The sequence below is a fragment of the Leucoraja erinacea genome, chromosome 9 (assembly GCF_028641065.1).
Source record: "Leucoraja erinacea ecotype New England chromosome 9, Leri_hhj_1, whole genome shotgun sequence".
NCBI classification, from domain to species: Eukaryota; Metazoa; Chordata; class Chondrichthyes; order Rajiformes; family Rajidae; genus Leucoraja; species Leucoraja erinaceus.
In genome coordinates this window covers 59,038,767-59,060,390 of record NC_073385.1, presented here as the reverse complement: position 1 = coordinate 59,060,390, position 21,624 = coordinate 59,038,767, and the positions used below count along the sequence as shown (strand labels likewise).

Sequence of the window (21,624 nt, the reverse complement as noted above, 5' to 3'; positions counted from 1 at the left end):
GAATACCCAGGCAACATCCTGGTGGACAAAGTCTACACCCTCTCAAAGGCCTCCACATCTCTCCTGCAATGGGACGGACAGTACTGTGCACAATACTCATACAATACAATTTATTTGTCACTTGAACCTCATAGAGGCTCAAGTGAAATGTTGTTTCTGCAGTCATACATACAAGAAAAGAAAGACCCAAGACACAACACAATTTACACAGACATCCATCACAGCGCATCTCCACCTCGCTGTGATGGAAGGCAAAAAAAACCGTATCTCTCCCCTGCACTTCCCTCTCCCCCCCGATGTCAGAGTCAAAGTCAGAGCCCCCGGCGGGCGATAACAATTGTCCCGCGGCCATTAACGCCGCGCCGGGTGATGCAAGGCCGCGCTCCGGGTCTTGTTGTTGGAGCCCCAGGCGGACGCTGGCAAAATACAACAAAAAAGTGGTTTAATGAAGACAAAGGTTTTATACAAACTGCAACATGACTTCCTGACTGCCGACAGTTCACACAATGACCGGACAGCACTGGTGGGGGAGTAAGAGAGGGGTGGGGAGCGGATAGGAGGAGCGTTTGGGTGGAAGGGTGGGGTGAGGAGGGGGAGGAGGAGAGGGGAGGGAGAGTGGAGAGGATGAGGGGTGAGGAAGGAGGGGAGGGGGAGGGGGGAGGGGAGGGGGAGGAGGAGGGGGTGGGGGACGACGAGGGGTAGGGCAGGAGGGGGTGGGGATAAGGACTGGGATGGGGTGGGCAGGCAGGTTGTGTGACCCTTCACCGGGCCTGTGGAAGTGGGCTCTCTTCCCTCCCTCTGATCATCCCGGCGTTCCCACAGGACTGCCCGGAAGGCTCGCATGATTTCCGGGAAGAGCAGTGCTCCGCCTTTGATGGCACCGACTTTCAGGGCAAGCAATACAAGTGGCTGCCGTACTATGGAGGTGAGCAGGTCACGGGGCGCTGAGAAACAGTCTTTCTCCCCCACCTCATCCCTCTCCCCTCCACTTTATCCCCTCCAACTTCCCTCCCCCTCCCCACCTCCCCACTCTCCTCCCCTTCCCCCTCTGTCAAATGTTCTTGCATTGACTGCCTCAACTAATTCCTCTGGCACTTGTTCCATATACCCACCGCCATGTATGAAAAAATTGCCCCTCATGTCCCTATTAAATCTTCCCCCTTTCACCTTAAACCAATATCCTACAGTTCCCCTAAAGAGCGTGCATTCACCTTATCTATTCCCCGCATGATATTACACCTCTATAAGATCACCCCTTAGCCTCCTGCACTCCAGGGAGTAAAGTCCTAGTCTGCCCAACCTCTCACGAGCTCAGGCAACATCATGTAACATTGTTTCTACAAGGTGACCAAAACGGAACACAATTCTCCACACGGCCTCACCAACGACTTGTGCTTCATTGAGACGCTGCCGAATGCTTGGTGCAGTGAGAATGTTCGTGTTTAGTTTAGTTCCAGTTTAGTTTAGAGATACAGTGTGGAACCAGGCCCTTCGGCCCACCGAGTCCGCGCCAACCAACACATTAACACTATCCTACACTCACATTCGGGACAATCTACATTTACACCAAGCCAATTACCTTACAAACCTGTACATCTTTGGAGGAAATGAAGATCCACAAAGGTCCTGTGGACAACGTATAAACTCCATACAGACTGCACCCATAGTCGGGATTTAACCCGGGTCTGTGGCACTGTAGCAACTCTACCACTGTGCCACCCCACAGTTCAGGAGGTGTGGCTCTCAGGGCACTGTGGTGGTGGAGTGGACTGGGCTGGAGGTTGGAAGGGCAGAGGGACCGATGCTCAGCGTGGGTGAGGGGTGAAGGCGCTGAGACTGTGCGGATTGCCCGCCCAGCAGGGCTGGACCCTGCAGCCAACTGTGCTACATCTCCCCACCCCCACCCCAACTGTGCAGCCAGGAGGGGAGGCGGGCACTCTAGAAAAGAACGTCCCAGCAGCTATCAAACTATTGAACGGTCCAACCATAAGCTAAGGTGTAGTCCTGATCTTCCAACCTACCTCAATGTGGACCTTGCGCTTTTAAAAATCTGCACTTTCTCTATAGCTGTAACGCTGTAAAACTATATTCTGCAAGCTTGTATTTTCTTATGGCACTCCCTGGTGTACTGGTGTAGATAGACACGAAATGGTGGAGTAACTCAGCGGGACCGGCAGCATCTCGGGAGAGAAGGAGATGCTGCCTGATTCAAGCAGCCATGATTGAATGGCGGAGTAGACTTGTTGGCCCCAATGGCCTAATTCTGCTCCTCCTATCACTTATGAACTTATGAATGGGTGATGTTTCTGGCCGAGGCCCTTCTTCAGGCTGATAGATGTGTGGAGCTTGGCTGTACTCCTGCATGGTACAATTTGACTGGACAGCAGGCATTGCAGGCAGTCTGAAGAAAGGTCTCGACCCACAATGTCACCCATTCCTTCTCTCCAGAGATGCTGCTTTTACCGTTGAGTTACTCCAGCATTTGTGTCTCTCCTCGGTTTAAACCAGCATCTGCAGTTCTTTTCCAGACATCGTTTTTCACTCTGTTTTGTAGCACGTGACTAATATATTATTACTGGACGGCAGTATTTGGGCTTGAGGGTTTACCGGCAGTTCTCTTGTCTTCCTTCCCACAGCCTCCAACAAGTGTGAGCTGAACTGTATCCCTCGCGGGGAGAACTTCTACTACCGTCACGGGGTGGCAGTCAAAGACGGGACGCTATGTGAGCCGGGCGGCAGAGACATCTGTGTGCAGGGGGTGTGCAAGGTGAGGCTGCCCCAGGCCAGGCCGGGCTGAGGCAGCACCAGCCGCTCGCTGCCTGACCCCTGCTCCCCACCTCGATGAAGGAGAGCCCTCCTACCCCGTCGAGGGTTGCCCCCACTGCCCCCCCGTCTTAGGGAGCCTCGATCATCTCCTCACAGTGGTCACTACCTGGTCCGGGCCGCCATTGATGGAGACGTCCCTTCACTGAGGGTGATGAGGAGCTGGCAGCACAGTCTCTCTCTCTCTCTCTCTCTCCCTCCCCCCTCCCTCCCCTCTCTCCCTCCCCCCCTCCCCTCCCCCTCCCTCCCTCCCTCCCCCCTCTCTCCCTCCCTCCCTCTCTCCCTCCCTCCCTCTCTCTCCCTCCCTCTCTCCCTCTCTCTCTCCCTCTCTCCCTTCTCCCTCCCCCCCTCTCCCCCCTTCTCCCTCCTCCCCCCTCTCCCCTCCCTCCCTCTCCCCTCTCTCTCTCCCTCTCTCCCTCTGTCTCCCTCCCTCCCTCCCGTCTCTCTCCCTCTCTCTCTCTCCCACTCTCCTCCCTCTCTCTCTCCCTCTCTCCCCTCCTCTCCCTCCTCCCTCCCTCCCTCCCTCCCTCCCCCCCCCCCCCCCCCTCCCTCTCCCCTCTCTCTCCCCTCACTCCCTCCCCCCTCGCTCCCGGTCCCACCGTTGCAGGGTGACCAGTCACCGTGCTGGCCTCAGGCTGCCCAGCAGTACCAGTGTCGGGCAACCACCACCAAACACCGGAGCTCAGATATCAGAAGGTAGACACAAATTGCTGGAGTAACTCAGCGGGACAGGCAGCATCTCAGGAGAGAAGGAATGGGCGACGTTTCGGGTCGAGACCCTTCTTCAGACTCTCTTGGGGCCTGTTGTCTTGGAGCCGGGTACACCCGGTGTGGTCACGGTGATGGGAACACTGAGGCCTGGTGTCACTGTGTGCACTAGGGGTGTAGTCACAGGGTCCCCCTGCCCAGGACCAGGCCTCAGACTGTGCCAGGTGCTCCAGGGACCTGCGTACCGACCCCGACTCACCCTGGAGACCCGCTCCCCCTCCTGTGAGGCAGCAGCTTTTACCTGTTACCCTGTAACCAGAGGGACCGTATAACATAGCACACAGTACAGCACAGGAACAGGCCCTTCAGTCCACAATATGGTGCCTAGACAGACTCATCTCCTCTGACTGCATATCCATGTGCATATCTAAAAACCTCTTAGTCTACTGAGTCTCACCCTATAACTGAAGTGCTCTATAACGGAACCTCCCCAGTGGCCCTGTTCTCCGCTGTGCCTCTGGTCTGAGTGGAAGCCTCGTGCTTCACTAAGTGGTTCTGTTGTTGCAGGCGATGGGTTGTGACAACACGCTGGAATCGTTACAGACTGAGGACAAGTGTCTGGAGTGCGGGGGAGACGGAAGCTCCTGTTCTAAAGTGAAAGCCACGTTTGACGTTGTAGATTTACCCAAAGGTGCGTTTCATTGATTGGTTGAAACAGGCCCCTTGGCCCACTGAGTCCACAATGATCATCCAACACACATTCACACTAGTTCCATGTTAAGCCTATTTTTGCATCCACTCCAATATACAAGGGGCAATTTACAGGGGCCAGCTAAATAACAAAGCTGCATGTCTTTGGGATGTGGGAGGTAACCGTAACACAGGGAGCACATAGTATAGAAGTATAGAAATATCTGAGTATAGAAGCTGGGATGTAATGTTAAAAACTCAGCGGGACAGTCGGCAGCATCTCTGGGGAGAAGGAATGGGTGACGTTTCAGGTCGAGACCCTTCTTCAGGATCTGGAGTTAGTTATTGTTCTGCGTTGTATGTGGAGGCAGTTTAGACACTACCTTGACATTGGGGTTGGCTTTCTTGGTGTTATAACACATTCATTTGTGTTTTAATAGTAATGTTGATGTATATGATGTATATTTGAGTATAGAAGCTGGGATGTAATGTTAAAATTGTACAAGGCATTGGTGAGACCAAATCTGGAGTATGGTGTACAATTTTGGTCGCCCAATTATAGGAAGGATGTCAACAAAATAGAGAGAGTACAGAGGAGATTTACTAGAATGTTGCCTGGGTTTCAACAACTAAGTTACAGAGATAGGTTGAATAAGTTAGGTCTTTATTCTCTGGAGCGCAGAAGGTTAAATGGGGGACGATAGAGGTCTTTAAAATGATGAGAGGGATAGACCGAGTTGATGTGGACAAGCTTTTCCCTTTGAGAATAGGGAAGATTCAAACAAGAGGACATGACTTCAGAATTAAGGGACAGAAGTTTAGGGGTAACATGAGGGGGAACTTCTTTACTCAGAGAGTGGTAGCGGTGTGGAATGAGCTTCCAGTGGAAGTGGTGGAGGCAGGTTCGTTGGTATCATTTAAAAATAAATTGGATAGGCATATGGATGAGAAGGGAATAGAGGGTTATGGTATGAGTGCAGGCAGGTGGGACTAAGGGAAAAAAAGTTGTTCGGCACGGACTTGTAAGGCCGAGATGGCCTGTTTCCGTGCTGTAATTGTTATATGGTTAACATGAAAACTCCACACAGACAGCATCCAAGGTCAGGATCGAACCCGTGTGTCTGGCGCTGCGAGGCAGTTGCTCTGCGCCACCGTGTGCCCCGTGATCGATGTGCGGTCCGTTCTTATTTCTGCGCAGGTGTTTACCGAGCGAGGATGAACCAATCACTGTCTCGTTCTCACTGACAGGTTACAATCAAATCCACATCATTCCCATCGGGGCCACGAGTATCCATATCCGCGAAGTCCTCCCCACACGGAATTACCTCGGTAAGTCGTGACCGTCTTCTCATGATTAGTACGGGTGTCAGGGGTTATGTGGAGAAGGCAGGAGAATGGGGTTAGGAGGGAGAGGTAGATCAGCCATGATTGAATGGCAGAGTAGACTTGATGGGCCGAATGGCCTAATTCTACTCCTATCACTTATGGTCTTGTGGCCTTTCTCCGGCTCGCTCCTCCTCTCCCCGCCTCATTCCCTGCGCAGGAGGAGCGGAGGAGGATACGTGCACCATGAACGGTCTCACACCAACAAGCTAACCCGTCTGGAAACTTGTTCTCGACAGGCTGTGGAACATAAGGGCTGCTAACAGAGCTGATAACCCCATTTCACATTTGAGCTGAAATTGCCAGTTTAACCCTGACACTACAAGCTCCCGCGATGTGCAGGAGGGGATGGGGTGGGTGCCCTTGGCTGCATCGATGACCTCCGCACAGAGTTCACCGCACCGCACCGCGCACTCCTGTGTGACACCTGGCGTGTCCACTACCTTCCTGCGTACGGCCATAACCCTCCCCCTCGCCACAGCCCCCTCACCCCTCTTCCCTGTCATTGTACATACACAGTGCTGGAGGCCATTCAGCCCACAGTGGGTGTGCTAGCTCAGTGCGACGGGCCTCTGTGCCTTCTGGCCACTCGTAAGCTCCTAGCGCTCGCCTTCCCCTCTTCCGGGCCTACGTCCGTGCCCTCGCGGTATCCATGACGACTCCGTGAATGCTGGCCGCCACTGGGCGTTGAGTGTATTGTAGATAAAGGTGATTTCATAACTTTGATTTAGTTGCTACTATGCAATGGTGTTTGTTTGAATAAAAGCATTTTGTATTATTATAAAAAGTGCCCCCCCTCCTCCCCCGCTGCCCATGCAGAGTGGCTGAGAAGCACTTCCCTTGCTAGCACCTTCTCCTCGCCCCTACCCCCTCCTGCTCTGCCCCTGTCCTGCACCCTAATCCCTGTATCCCTCCGCCCCCACCCCCTGCCCCGCTCCTCCCCCCATGGCCCACCCTGCCCATTGACCCTCCCCGCCCCCCCCCCTGCCCCGCTCCTCCCCTCTGGCCCATTCCGTCCCGTCCTGTCCCCTGCCTCTGGTCCCCCACCCCCATCCCCATCCCCACTCCCCCCTGCTGGCCCTGCCCTCTGCCCCCACCTGCCCGTCCCCCTGCGCTCCCGTCCCCGCCCCATCTCAACCCAATCCCCAATCATGTCCCCCTCCCCCCTCCCCCACTCCGGCCCCCACTGACCTCCCGGTGTTGCCGCCTGCAGCCGTGAAGAACGTGCGTGGGGAGCATTATCTGAATGGCCACTGGACCATCGACCCCAGCCGGGCCCTACACGTGGCAGGCACCGTCCTGCACTACCAGCGCGGGGCCGAGGGGGACGGGACCCCCGAGACGCTGCACGGCCGAGGACCCACCTCCGAGCCCCTCATCCTCGAGGTCAGTGCATTGGACAGCGGTGGGGTGAAGAGAACCCCCCCCCCGTGTGAGGGAACCTCAGGCTCTTCCTCAAAGACCCCGTACTACTGGGCACCCTCAGGACCCCAGTAGCCGCTGAGTTTGAGTCCGGTCCAGTGTGTTTCTGGTGGAGCAGCGATAGAGTTGCCAGAGATATTTGTACGTTCTCCCCACTACCTGCATGGGTTTTCTCTGGGTGCTCCGGTTTTCTCCCACACTCCCAAAGAAGTGCAGGTTTGTAGGTTAATTGGCTTGGTATAAGTGTAAATTGTCCCTCGTGTGTGCAGGATAGTGCGTTAGTGTGCGGGGATCGCTGGTCAGCACGGACTACATTGGCCGAAGAGCCTGTTTTGGCATTGTATCCCGAAACTGAACTAAACTAAGTAAGGACCATCCAGGATAGTGCTTTAGTGCTCTGGTGCAATGCACAGGCCCTTCGGCCCAGCTTGTCCATGCCGACCACGCTGGCATTCTGGGCTTGTCCCATTTGCCTGCATTAGGTCAACATCCCTCCATGTAGATAGTGTGGAACCCATTGATTCATCACTCTACGCCACTTGTTAGCACTTGGTCCGTAGCCTTCTCATTCTCGGTGATTCAAGTGTTTGTCAGACACCTCAATGGGTGAGACTACCTGCCCCCACCACCCCCTCAGCATCCAACCAGCTTCTGGGTGAAAGCATTTTCCTCGAAACAACTAACCTGTCATTTCAAACCTATTGCCTCAATTTGAAATAATGGGAAAATGTGCTGCTATCTCCCCTACAATCACCTACCGTAATGATGTGTGCCTCTATCAAATCTCCGCCACTCCAGAGGGCAATAAATGCAGTCTCTCCACGTAACTAGTATGATCCATCCCTGGTAACGTCTTGTTGAATCTGGTCTGCACCCTCTCCAGCACAATCACCTACCTGTTTCCATGTTGGCCACAACTACGCACGGTACTCCCACATGTAGCCAAACCAATGTTGTATGAAGCTGTAGTATATACTCCCTGCTCTTGGATACCAGGCATCGATAAATGAAAGCAAACATCCCATGTGCCTGCCACACCACTTTATCCACCTGTGCTACCACCTTCAGAGGTCCTTGGACTTGTATGCCTGCCGTTGTCTAATACTCCCCAGGGTTCTACTTGTTGACAGTGAAGCTATCAAACGTCAGTGGCATGTGGGGAGACTGTCACTGTTGGAGAAGGTCATTGCCTGGTACACCTGTGGTGTTAGTGTTACCTGTTGTACACCAGCCCCACACCTGAATGTTGTGCGGGTCCCTCAGCATGCAGGCCTGGGATGCTTCATTGCTGAGGAGCTGTGTATGGGACTGAATACCGTGCAATCATCAGCAGAGGGCGCTGAGTATGAGTGAGTCTGAAGAAGGATCTCGACCCGAACAACGTCGCCCATTCCCTCTCTCCAGAGATGCTGCCCATCCCGCTGAGTTACCCCAGCATTTTGTGTCTATCTCCGGTGTAAACCAGCATCTGCAGTTCCTTCCTACACATAAGAGTGCATGGCGATGGCGACACATACACGATGGCATGTCACAGCTTTATAAAGCTTAGGCTAGGCAGCATTTGGAGTATTGTGTGCACTTCCATTACAGGGAGGATGTGCGGGCTTGGGAGAAGGAACGGCATGCTCACCAGAAGGTTTACCAGACTGCTGCCGAGATTGGAGACTTTTAGCTATCAGGAGTGGTAGGACAAACTTGGATTATTTTCTCTGGAACTTTGGAGGCTGAGAGCAGTCGTGATAGAAGTATGTACAACTACGAGAGCCATGGATAGCGTAGACAGTCAGGATCTTTTTCCCCAGGGTGGAAATGTCAAAGATTCTCAATTCCATGGAGAGTAGGAGGATGAGGGGAGATCTTATAGAGGTATATAAAATCATGAGAGGAATAGATCAGGTAGATGCACAGAGTCTTTTACCCAGAGTTGGGGAATCGAGGACCAGAGGACATAGGTTCAAGGTGAAGGGGAAAAGATTTAATAGGAATCCAAGGGGTAACTTTTTCACACAAAGGGTGGTGGGTGTATTGAACAAGCTGCCAGAGGAGGTAGTTGAGGCTGGGACTATCCCATCGTTTAAGAAACAGTTGGACAGGTACATGGATAGGACAGGTTTGGAGGGATATGGACCAAGCGCAGGCAAGTAGGACTAGTGTAGCTGTGACATTGTTGGCCGGTGTGGGCAAGTTGGGCCGAAGGGCCTGTTTCCACACTCTATGACTATAACTAGAGGGCATAGGGTCAAGATGAGAGTGCAAAGTTTAAAGGAACTGTGGGAGCCAAGTTTTTTTAAACACACAGAGAATGGTGGATGCCCTGGAATGAATTGCCAGTGGTGGTGGTGGAGAGATACAATAGTGGTGTTTAAGAAGCTTTTGGATAGGCACCTGGATATAGAAACATAGAAATTAGGTGCAGGAGTAGGCCATTCGGCCCTTCGAGCCTGCACCGCCATTCAATATGATCATGGCTGATCATCCAACTCAGTATCCCGTACCTGTCTTCTCTCCATACCCCCTGATCCCCTTGGCCACAAGGGCTACATCTAACTCCCTCTTAAATATAGCCAATGAACTGGCCTCAACTACCCTCTGTGGCAGAGAGTTCCAGAGATTCACCACTCTCTGTGTGAAAAAGGTTCTCCTCATCTCGGTTTTAAAGGATTTCCCCCTTATCCTTAAGCTGTGACCCCTTGTCCTGGACTTCCCCAACATCGGGAACAATCTTCCTGCATCTTGCCTGTCCAACCCCTTAAGAATTTTGTAAGTTTCTATAAGATCCCCTCTCAATCTCCTAAATTCTAGAGAGTATAAACCAAGTCTATCCAGTCTTTCTTCATAAGACAGTCCTGACAGCCCAGGAATCAGTCTGGTGAACCTTCTCTGCACTCCCTCTATGGCAATAATGTCCTTCCTCAGATTTGGAGACCAAAACTGTACGCAATACTCCAGGTGTGGTCTCACCAAGACCCTGTACAACTGCAGTAGAACCTCCCTGCTCCTATACTCAAATCCTTTTGCTTATGCAGGGAATGAAGGAATATGAAGGGAATGAAGGAAGGATATGCAGGGAATGAAGGAATACGGACCGCCAACATAATCAAAGACCGTTCTCATCCTAGTCATCCTCTCTGTTCAAACCAGATAACGCTAAAATACAATCAAGCCAAACTCAAGTACAATAGATAGAGTGATGGGAGAGATACAGAGTGCAGAATATGGTTCTCAGCATTTAGCTTTGTTTAATTTAGAGTTACCGTATGGCAATTGGCCCTTTGGTCTAGCGTGTCCACATCGACCACTGATCACCCATTCACACTAGTTCCACGGTATCCCGCTTCCTCATCCACTCCTTACACACGAGGGTTCATTTACAGAGGCCAAATGACCTACAAACCTGCAAGTCTTTGGAAGAAACTAGAGCACCCCGAGGAAGCCCAGGTGGTCACAAGGAGAACGTGCAAACTCCACTCAGACAGGGCCCCAAGTCAGGATCGAACCTGCGTCCCTGTCTGTTACTTAGGCAGTGGGAACTTCCCATGCCACCAGCCCCAGAGATCCCAGTAGGTCAGGCAGCATCTCTGGAGGAAAATGATGGGTGACGTTTCGGGTCGAGACCCTTCTTCACGCTGAAGGGTCTGAGGAGAGGATCCACTAAACGTTTCAGTCTGAAGAAGGATACTGACCCAGATCATCACCTACCCTTTTTCTCCAGAGATGCTGCCTGTCCCGCTGATTTACTCCAGCACTTTGTGTCTATCTTTAGTATAAAGCACCATCAGCAGTTCTTTGTTTCTACATTTTGGCCAACCCCAGAGAGGTTGAAGAGCAGCCTGCCTCCATGTGGCCGTTGGCTGGCCCACGACCTTGGCACTTAAGACCCTGCTTTAAGCAGGTCCAGTCCTTGCCAGCGTTTGTTCCCACCTACAGGACACCCTCCCCGCACAGATACGGGGGCGGCCACTGGCGACGCCGCGGCTGAGGGTGGGGTGGTCAACGTTCACTATCCCTGAGGTGAGGGTCATGGGGTGGCCAATAGTCTACTGTCCCCGGGATGAGGGTGCGGCGCCCAATGGTCCACGTTCCCTGAGGATGAGGGAAGGACGTGGTGGCCAATGTTCCCTGATGGTGTAGGGGAAGGGGGAGGACATTGAGTGGCCAACCAACCACTGTCCCCGGGGGTGAGGGAGAGACGAGGGGTGGCCAACAGTTTACTGTCCCTGAGTTGAGGGAGGGGCATGGCATGGCCAACCATCCATGGTCCACGAGGGAGAGACATAGCGTGGCCAATGTTCACCGTCCCTGAGGATGAGGGTCATGTGGTGGCCAACCATCCACTGTACCAGAGGCGAAGGTGAGACCTGGTGGCCAATAGAGCAACGCCCCTGAGGGAAGGGAGGAACGTATCATCCAACTGTCTGTAATCCCTAAGGATGTAGTGACACGGGCGATCCCCGGGGGTGAGGAAGGGACATCCCAGGCAATAACACACCTTGCAACAACCAGTTGCTGGATGGCACAGCACGAAAGCAGACCACTCGGCCCATCGCTTCCATGGTGGCCCTCACATGACATGGGTCTTTGGTCACACTCATGAGGACAAGGGGAAGAGCTCATGAACCCAGGGAGCCCTGCACAAGGGGTAGTGGGCCACCATCGACTGAATCTACCCGGCTGGCTGCACTCTGATGCATCTCACACGCTCCTCTGTGTCTTTGCAGATAATCAGCCAGGATCCCAACCGTGGCATCGAGTACGAATACTACCAGTCGCGGAACGGGGCGCAGCCACAGGGCTACTTCTGGAGCGTCGGATCCTGGGGTCCATGCAACAAGGAGTGTGGGGGAGGTGGGTGACTGCAGTGGTGAGACCTCTCCTAAGCTCACCACCCCCACCCCCACCCCCACCCCAACCCCCATACTCACCCCATCCCCACCCTACCCCCACCCCCAACCCCATCCCCATCCCCACCCCCAACCCCATCTCCACCCCCATCCCACCCCACCCCCATCCAGAACCAGGGGCCACAGTCTTAGAATAAAGGGGAGGTTATTTAACTTTTCACTTGAGGTGAGAAAAAAACGTTTTCACCCAGAGAGTTGTGAATTTGTGGCATTCCCTGCCACAGAGGGCAATGGAGGCCAAATCACTGGATGGATTTAAGAGAGAGTTAGATAGAGCTATTGGAGCTAGTGGAGTCAAGGGATATGGGGAGAAGGCAGGCACGGACGCGTTATTGATAGGGGACGAACAGCCATGATCACAATGAATGGCGGTGCTGACTCGAAGGGCCGAATGGTCTACTCCTGCACCTATTTTCTATGTTTCTATAGTCGTAGGAAAGGAGCTGTTCCTGGACCTGGTTGTGTGGGATTCAGGCTTCTGTACCTCGTGTCCGATACTGTAGCACTGGGGAGAAGGCATGTCCTGGGTGGTGGGATGTTTGACAATAGATGCCTCTGCCCTGAGGCAATGCCACATGTAGATGCTTCCGATGGTGGGGAGGACAGTGACCAAGATGTACTGGGCTCAGTCAACCTCTCTCTACAACCTCTAGCATTCGCGGGTGTTGGAGGTGCTGTACCTGGCCACGATGCAACCAGTCAAAATAATTCCACAGTAAAAAGACAAAGTACTGGAGGGACTCCTCGGGCCTGGCAGTATCGTGGAGGTCAATGGGCAGGCAGTGTTTCTGGTCGGGACCCTTCTTCAGAAGCTGAAGAACAGAGGTGGGGGTGATTGGTAGATGGATGGAGTAAATGACAGAGGCTGGGGATGAAAAGGAGACAAAAGAATGTCAGATTATGAGAGGAGTGAAATGCAAAGCCAGAGAGAGAGGGATGTACTGTAGGTGAAAGGAGATGGGGGGGGGGAAGGAAAAGGGTATAAAAGGGGAATGAGGAGATGGGAGATGTGTTTACAAAGGAGAGGAGCATTTGGTTGGAAATTTTAGGAAAAACTGTGTTTCCCACTATACAAGTGTCTGTAATTCTTTGTGTCTTTACTACCTGCAGTCCATCTGTGAAAATGGATGTTTGTAGACTGCCCAATCCCTTTAAGTTCACTCGTTTATGTGTATATGTACCTGAACTGAGGGACATTGTGATGGGCAGCACAATGCAGCTGGTAGTGCTGCTGCCTCACCCTCTAACGAACCCGGTTCGACCCAGACTCTGGTGCTGTCTGTGTGGAGTTTGCATGTTCTCCCCGTGACCACGTGGGTTTTCTCCAGACGCTCTGGTTTTCCGCCCACATCTAAAGATGTGCGGGGCTGGTGGGTTAAACAGCTGCTGGGAATTGCCCCTTGTGTAAGGGTGAGAGGCAACTGACCATTGGAGGATTGGGCTCCAGGGAGGGTGAGAGTGGGGATGGGATTGGTCGGTGAGCTGGCATGGAGTCGGTGGGCTGAACAGCCTCAGTGGTCTGGAGGTGAGCAGACTACTGGCCCTGGTGGGGTTGTGTGCGGCTGGTGGGTCCAGATGTGGGGCTGACATGGGTATCTGTGCTCCTGCCCCAGGCTTCCAGACCAGACTGGTGTCGTGCACCATCGACAATGAGGCCTACCCCGACTACCTGTGCCAGGGCCACCGCCGGCCCAGAGGCAACCAGACCTGCAACACCCAGCCCTGCCCCCGCACACGACGGTGAGTCACACACCCACAGACCACACGGGGGGAGGGGCTGGTGTGGGGGGGGGGACTGGTGTGGTGTGGGGGGGCTGGTGTGGGGGGGCTGGTGTGGGGGGTGGGGTGGCTGTGGGGGGGGCTGGTGTGGGGGGGGGTTAGTGTGGGGGGGGGTGTGGGGGGGGTTGGTGTGGGGGGGGGTTAGTGGGGGGGGGCTGGTGTGGGGGGGGGGGTTTAGGGTGGGGGGGTTAGTGTGGGGGGGGTGGGTGTGGGGGGGGGGGTTGGTGTGGGGGGGGTTAGTGTGGGGGGGTTAGTGTGGGGGGGGTTGGTGTGGGGGGGGGGGGGTTAGTGTGGGGGGGGTTAGTGTGGGGGGGGGTGGTGGGGGGGGGGGTGGGGGGGTGTGGGGGGGGGTAGTGTGGGGGGGGCTGGTGTGGGGGGGGGGGGTGTGTGGGGGGGTTGGTGTGGGGGGGGCTGGTGTGGGGGGGGGGGTGGTGTGGGGGGGGTTGGTGGTGGGGGGGGGCTGGTGTGGGGGAAGGGGGAGTCCAGGTGACATTTCAATGGGGGTGCATGAGGTTTTGTTCCCAGGGGTCTGCCCACAACATGGACGGGTGCCGCCCCTGCCGATGATGGTGGGGTTCACGCATCCTGGGGTTGGTGCACTCCAGGGGGTCTGGGGGCTCCAGGATTGACAGTCTGGAGGGGCCAGTGACCAGGTACTTGGAGTCACCGGTGGATGGGGGGGTTCATGTACTGCAGTGTTGACGTACTCCTGGGGGTCCACAGTTCACGGGAATCCCAGGGACCAGTGATGGGGTTCAGAGTTGAGGGGGTGGGTAGAGGGGGGGAAGGTAGAGGTGGCAGAAGCTGGTGGCATCTGCTGGCTACAGTGGAGTGGGATCAGTGATGAAGGGTCACTTGGTTACAAGCAGTGACCTTCAGCCCCAGCCAGGCTGGGAGAGGGCAGCGGGCAGCAATGGGATATTATAAAAGGGAACTGCAGGAGCTGGTTTATACCGAAAATAGACACATGTCAGGCAGCATCTCTGGAGGAAATGGACGTGACGTTTCGGGTCGGGCCTCTTCTTAAAGAAGGTGGACTGGCGTTCAGGGCTTTTTCTGACATTCCCTGGTGGGGAGATCCCGCCAGCCCGGGATCAGTGTGGGGATCGGGCGGGATGTTGGGATGGAAGAGATTGTCAAAGAGGGCGGTTCAGTTGTGTAGCGGGTGGGGCTGCTGCCTCCCAGCGCCAGAGACACGGCAACCATCCTGACCTCGGGTGCTGTCTGTGTGGAGTTTGCATGTTCTGCCTGTGTTTCCTTGGGTTTCCTCCGGGTGCTCCGGTTTTCTCCCACACCCTAAATATTTTGCAGCAAAATTGCAGCCAAGTGTGCAGGGATGGGATGAGAAAGTGGGAAAAATAGAATGAGGATGATCAATAGTTGGCATGGACCCGGTGGGCCGAAGGGCCTGTTTCCATGCTGTATCGGTGAAACTATAGTGGCAGGATGGTGAGGGTCGGGGTCGGGCAAAGGCTGGGAGCTGGGTGTGAGTGTGTGGATGTAGCAGCGCCCTGTGAACTGGGCCAGACAGGTGAAGGCAGGACACTGCTTAAACACAGCTCTGTTCCGCATGTAAGGCTGACATTCATAAATCCACCCCGTCCTTGGAAACAGAGGGAGTGCCCAACGTGGAGAGAGCACAGGTAACCAAGAATGCTTCACCTGTTCCCCAGCCCGGCCGCTGGTGCGAGCAGTGATGGTGCTTTGTGGTGGTGGTGGTGGTGGTGTTGGTGGTGGTGGTGGTGGTGGTAATGGTGATGATGGAGGTGTTGCTGATGCTTGCTCTGCCTGCCCGGGTGTCCGGTGAACTGTTCCCCAGCGCCCTGCCCCATCCCAGCCCCCTCCCCTCCCCTCCCCCACCCCGCACCAAACAACAACACTCTTCAAGCACATTTCAGGCCGCCCGCTAATGCAAGGCTCCACCCCTTGGTGAGGATGGAAGTCCAGCAACGTTCCCTGCGTGTCTGCCGCACCCCGGACCTCTCCCCCTCCCTCTCCCTCAACACCCACAGTACATGGCAGGTTGGCCCTGCCCTCAACAGCAGCATCACAGAGTCCAGAGTCCACGTGTTTTGCTGCATGTGTGTATGGGCCTGTACAGACGTGTACATGTCTGTATGTGTATGTTTGTGAATGTGACTGTGTGTCAGAATGTTTCTGTGTATGTGTCTATCACTGTATGAGTGTATATATGTGCATGCATGTCTGTGTCTGAGTGTGTTTGTCTATATGTGTGTATGTGCATGTTAGTGTATGTGCATGTATGTGTCTATCTGCATGTGTGCATGCAAATTTACGAGTGCGTGTCTATGTATGCGTGCCCGCATGTGTGAGTGGATGTCTATGTGTGGGCTTGTCTGTGTGTGTGTGGTTGTGAACATGTTTGTGTGCGCGTGCGTGCGTGCGTGCATTTGTGTGTCTGTGTCTGGGCACTCAGTGGGCCTGTAGTGGATGTAGTACATGGGCCCTTCATTTCCAAAGCTTTCCTTTCCCAAGAGCATTGACATAGACACGGGTACAGCTCAGTTGTAATTGCATCCCTGCCCCAGGCCATGCCCTTGCCCTTTGCCCCAGGTTTGCAGCACACCTCTTGACATCTCACCTCTTGATGCCTCAGTTGTGGCTGGGAGTTCTGTTTGGTCATCCGCGGCCGTTCGACCGGCTCTGTGTCCACGTGAACCTTGCCCCGTCCCGTCCCGTCCCGTCCCGTCCCGTCCACCTGCTACAGCTGACTGGCTGCACACGGTTCCCACCTGCCACCCTCGTGGGTCGGAGATCCCTCTGCTAGAGTCGGTGTCAGTGATCGTTCAGTCCACTTCCTCGCTGCCCCCTGCTGCTGATGTCATTCCGAGTGTGTCTGCTCTCTGTACTCACAGACACTCGCTTCAATGGTGAGGGGTGGGGCGGTGTCGGTGTGATGGTGGCGTTGAGACAGAGGGGTTGGTTGTGGAGCAGTGCTGTGGGGTTGTGGGGTGGGGAATGGGAGCGGGGTAGTGTGGGGACGGGGCGGTGATGGTGTGTGGGTGGTGTTGAGACGGAGGGGTAGGGTGGGGGTGGCGGTGTTGTGGGATGGGTGGTGCTGTTGAGACGGCGGGGTTGGATGGTGGGGGCGGGAGAGGTTTTGAGACGGCGGGGTTGGATGGTGTCGGGGGGTATGGAGGGTGTGTGGGTGGTGGAGTTGGTCAGGGGTAATGGGGGTGGGGGTGTGGGTGGTGCGGTGTTGGATGGGGGTGGGGGTGGTCAGGTTGATGTGGAGATGGGGAGTGGGTTGGGCTGTGGGGGTGGGGGTGAGGCTACAGAACGGGATGGGGGTACCTGACGGGGGGTGGGGGTGAAGGTATGAGACAGGGGATGGGGTGGAGGTAGGTGGTGCGTTGTGTGTGTGGAGTGGGGTAGCAGTGTTGTTCCTGACCCCCCCCCAGCTGGCGGTCGGGGCCGTGGAGCGGGTGCTCGGTGACGTGCGGGGGAGGGGTGCAGACACGGCCGGTGTACTGCGCGACCATGGACGGGGACACGGTGGGGGACGAGGAGGAGTGCGCCGCGGTCAGGGACAAGCCCCACGCCCGCCAGACCTGCAACCCGCTGAAAGTGCACGGATTGGAGGCCCGGCCCCTGGTCACAGGTAGGCAGTGCAGGCTACGGCCAATACACCACCACCCCTTATGTCCTCCCCCCCCCCCCCCCCCCCCCCCCGTTTCCTCCCACCCCTGGGTCCGGACACCCCCTCTCCCAGTCACCAGCTCCACCCAATTCACCAACACCCCCCCCCCCTCCCCCTCCCCCCAATCTGCTCCCTCCTACCTCCCCAAGTCCATTCTAACCCCCCCTCCTCATTGTGTTGTCCCCCCCCCCACTCCCTCCGAGTGAGCGGTGCATTCACGCAATGGCCTACTCCGCGGCCCAGTTTCTGGTGATGGGAGGGCAGTGGATGCGGTTTACATGCGTTTTATCGGCATTTATGAAGATAATGCATTCATGTAGATGGGTTATTTAGTAAGTTTGCAGAAGACACAAACATTGGTGGAGATGCAGTCTGTGAAGTTGCAGTTAATGGCAGAAATGGTCGATGGAGATTGATCTGGGCAGATATGAGGTGATGCCAGACACAAACTGCTGGAGAAACTTAGCGGGTCAAGCAGCAACTGTGGAGAACATGGATAGGTGACCTTCTCCTGGAATAACCCCGCACCTATATCCACATTTCACTTGCCTGACTTTATCCTGCAACCACCTCTTCCATCTTTCTCTCCCCATCGCATTCAGTCTGAAGAAGGACCCTGAGCTGAATGTCACCTATCCACAATTGTGAGTGTGTCGTGTAGTGTGTGTAGGATGGTGTCAATGGATAGTGTTAATGTGCAAGGATGGCTGGTCAGTGCCGACTCGGTGGGCCGAAGGGCCTGTTTCCGCACGGCATCTTTAAACTAAATTGAACTGAACAACTGAGGGATTTTAGTGTCCATCTCCATAGCTCACCAAAAGTGGCAATACAAATGTGGTGGGAAAGAAAGCATGTGGTATGTTTGCCTACATTGGTCGAGGCTTTGAGTATAAAAGTCACAGCATCACGTTGCGGCTTTATAGCATTTTGGTTAGGCTGTGTTTGGACAATTGTTTGGCAGAGGCCACATCACAGGAAGCAGGTGGATGCTTTGGAGAGGGTTTGCAGAAGAGGTTTACCAGAGTGTCGCCTGGATTAGAGGGCATTAGCTATCGGGAGATGTTGCCACGGGTGGGGTCGAGCAAGAACTAGAGGGCATGGGTCTAGGATGAGTGGAAAGAGCACTCGGAGACCGAGGGCCACATTTTCACACAAGGGTGGTGGGTAAATGGAATGAGCTACCAGAGGAAGTGGCTGAGGTGGGTACAATAATAATAGTTAAATACATTTGGACAGGTTTAGAGGGATACAGGTCAAATGTAGCGTAGATGGGGCATCTTGGTTAGACTAAATGGAATGTGCCGAAGGGCCTGTTTCCACGCTGTGTGACTTGTGAGGAAGCAATGTGGCAAAAGGGATCAGAGGGCCTCAACGTTGATCGCAGGGACAATGTTGTCAGCTTCTTTCTTTATGGGATTGAGCCGGTTTGGTTTGGCTGCAGGTTTCTGCGGTGGGTCAGTGTTCATACAGCTTGGTTCTGCGGGACCTGCGAGGGGGTCGCTGGGGTTGGGCTGCATGTGAGGGTTTGCACTGGGGCGAGAGGGAGGTGAGATGAGGTGAAGCAATGGGCCACCATTCAGGACTCTGCCGTTCTGTCCAGTGGGAGGGGGGCGGCTCCCACATCCCCACTCACCGGGACCCCACCCCAGTGTGGGGTTTGTGCCCACCGCTGCCCGCCCAACCACCATCCTCCTCCATTCCCCCGGTCAATTCCTACGTACTTGAATCATGTTTGGTCATCCTGTGGGCACAGGCTGTGAGATCCCTGGATGTTGAGCGGTGGAGTGGGGGGGGGGGGAAGTGGGAGGAGGTGAGGGGAGGGTGGGGTGGGGATGGGGTGAGAGGGATGAGGAGAGGGGGCGTAAGAGGGGGGGTAAGAGGATGGGGGGGTGGGCGTGAGAGGGGGAGGGGGGTGTGTGGGGGGGGTAAGAAGAGGGGTGAGGAGAGGGGGGTCGCAGGTGGGTAAGAGGAGGGGGGTGTGGGGAAGTGGGTGGTGGGTTGTGCCGTGGTGACTGTGCCCTGTGCCTCAGTGCTCAGTGTCGTGTGGCGGGGGCCATCGTACCCGGGCGGTCCCCTGCGTGTCTTCATCCGGCGGCCAACTGCCCGACTTCATGTGCGGCTCCCGGCCCCCACCGGCCGCCTCCGAGCCCTGCGAACCACGCCGCTGCCACGACACCCACTCCTGGTACATCGGAGCCTGGGGCCCGGTGAGTGTGTGGGGGGGGGGGGGGGGGGGGGGGAGCGGGGTGGCTCTGTGAGTGTGACCCTCCACTGTCACGCTCCCTCTCCCTCTCCCCGTCTCTCCCTCTCCACCCCAACACAAACGCCTCTCCCTACACTACTCCCCTCCACCCCACTCACCCTGAGCCCCCCACTCCGCCACCCACCTCTGTTTGGGGGTGGGGGTTGGGGGGGGTTGGGATCATCTGGTTGGGGGGTTGGGGGTGGGGGGGGGGTTAGGTCCGCCTTGGGGGGGGGGTGGGGTGTTTGGGGTGGGGTGGGGTGGGGGGGGGTGGGGTGGGGTGGTTGGGGTTGGGGTGGGGGTGGGGGTGGGGTTGGGGTGGGGGTTGGGGTGGGGGTGGGGGTTGGGGGGGGGGGGGGGTAGGGGTTGGGGGTTGGGGGTGGGGGGGGGGGGGGGGGGGGGGGGGGGGGGGGTGGGGTGGGGGGTGGGGGTGGGGGGGGGGGGGGGGTGGGGGGGGGGTGGGTGGGGGGGGGGGTTGGGGTGGGGGTTGGGGTGGGGGGGGGTGGGGTTGGGTGGGGGGGGGTTGGGGTGGGGGGGTGGGGGTGGGGGTGGGGGGGGTTGGGGTGGGGTGGGTGGGGTCGGTCCCGTCGCTCCGGCTTGACCATCTCTTGCCGCAGTGCTCGGTGAGCTGTGGTGAGGGCCTGCAGTCACGGCCAGTCTCCTGCATGTCACAGCTGGGTGGGCAGCTCCTGGACTCCGCCTGCTCCTCCCAGCCCCGGCCCAGTGCCCGGCAGACCTGCTCCCGCCTCGCCTGCCCCCCCTCCTACTCCTGGCACGTCGGTGCATGGGGCCTGGTGAGTGTCGCTGCCTGACGGGGAAGGGGAAGCATAGACACAAAATGCTGGAGTAACTCAGCGGGACAGGCAGCATCTATGGAGAGCAGGAATGGGTGACGCTTCGGGTCGAGACCCTTCTTCAGACTGAGAGTCAGGCGCGAGGGAGTCTAGAGATATGGAAGGGTGAGGTGTGAAAATAACATCAAAGCAGACAATAGCGTGGACAGAGGAATTGGGAGTAGGGGATAGAGTCTTTACAGGAAGCAGGGTGGGAAGATGTGTAGTCCAGTTAGCTGTGGGAGTCAGTGGGTTTATAATAGATGTCAGTTGATAGACTGGCTCCTGTGATGGAGACAGTGAGATCAAGAAAGAGGAGGTAGGTGTGGTAGAATGAATTTGAGTGCAGGATGGAAATTGGTGGTGAGGTCAGTGAGTTCTGCATGGGTGCAGGAGGCAGCACCAATGCAGTCGTCAATGTAGCGGAGGTAGAGTTGGGGGATAGGGCCAGTGTACGCCTGGAACAGGGATTGTTCGACGTACCCGACAAAGAGGCAGGCGCAGCTGGGGCCATGCGAGTGCCCATAGCTACTCCTTGGATTTGGAGGAAGGAGTCGGAGAGGTTGGTGTTGCGAGTTGGTGTGGGTGGCGGGGGGGGGGGGGGGGGGGGCTGTGTGATTGGGGGGGTGAGGGTGTGTGAGGGGTGGTGTGCCCCCTCTGAGGTGGGGGGGGGGGGGGGGGTGGGGGAGGGGTTTGGGGGGAGGGGGGGGGCAGGGACTGCCCCCTTTGGGGTGGGGGGGGGGGAGGTTTGGGGTGGGGGTGGGGGGGCAGGGTGGTTTGGGGGGGGGGGGGGGGTGGGGGTGGGGGGGTCTGTGTGAGGGGTGGTGTGTGTGACTGCCCTCCCCCACGGCCCTGCTCTTCCCCCAGTGCTCCAAGAGCTGTGCGTCGGGCCTCAGGAAGCGGCAGGTGATCTGCTACAACCAGGAGCGCAACCACTGGGACCCCCGACAGTGCGACGCCCGCAGACAACCCCGAGACATGGAGGACTGCAACACACAGTCCTGCTACCTGCCCCAGGGTGAGCAGTGCCGCGGAACATCCTACACACCCCCCCCCCCCCCCCCCCGCTCACTTACACCGCCCCCTCCACCCACCCCCTACTCCTGCTCACGTCTCCCCCGTCCATTCCCCACCCCTCCGCTCACTCCCCACTCCTCAACACCCCCCCACCACCCCGCTCAC

At 56.3% G+C, this 21,624-nt stretch overlaps 1 protein-coding gene across 1 annotated transcript in view; it reads left to right on the top strand.

Moving 5' to 3' along the window:
- Positions 1–21,624, top strand: part of LOC129700429 (papilin-like) — a 56,488-nt gene that overhangs the window by 18,234 nt on the left and 16,630 nt on the right. The window contains 13 exon segments of the mRNA XM_055640902.1: positions 823–925; positions 2,637–2,767; positions 4,099–4,222; positions 5,470–5,550; positions 6,818–6,990; positions 11,745–11,871; positions 13,541–13,667; positions 15,284–15,349; positions 17,129–17,291; positions 17,293–17,328; positions 19,398–19,574; positions 20,227–20,403; positions 21,310–21,460. Of these exon segments, the coding sequence (XP_055496877.1) occupies positions 823–925; positions 2,637–2,767; positions 4,099–4,222; positions 5,470–5,550; positions 6,818–6,990; positions 11,745–11,871; positions 13,541–13,667; positions 15,284–15,349; positions 17,129–17,291; positions 17,293–17,328; positions 19,398–19,574; positions 20,227–20,403; positions 21,310–21,460 (1,636 nt within the window).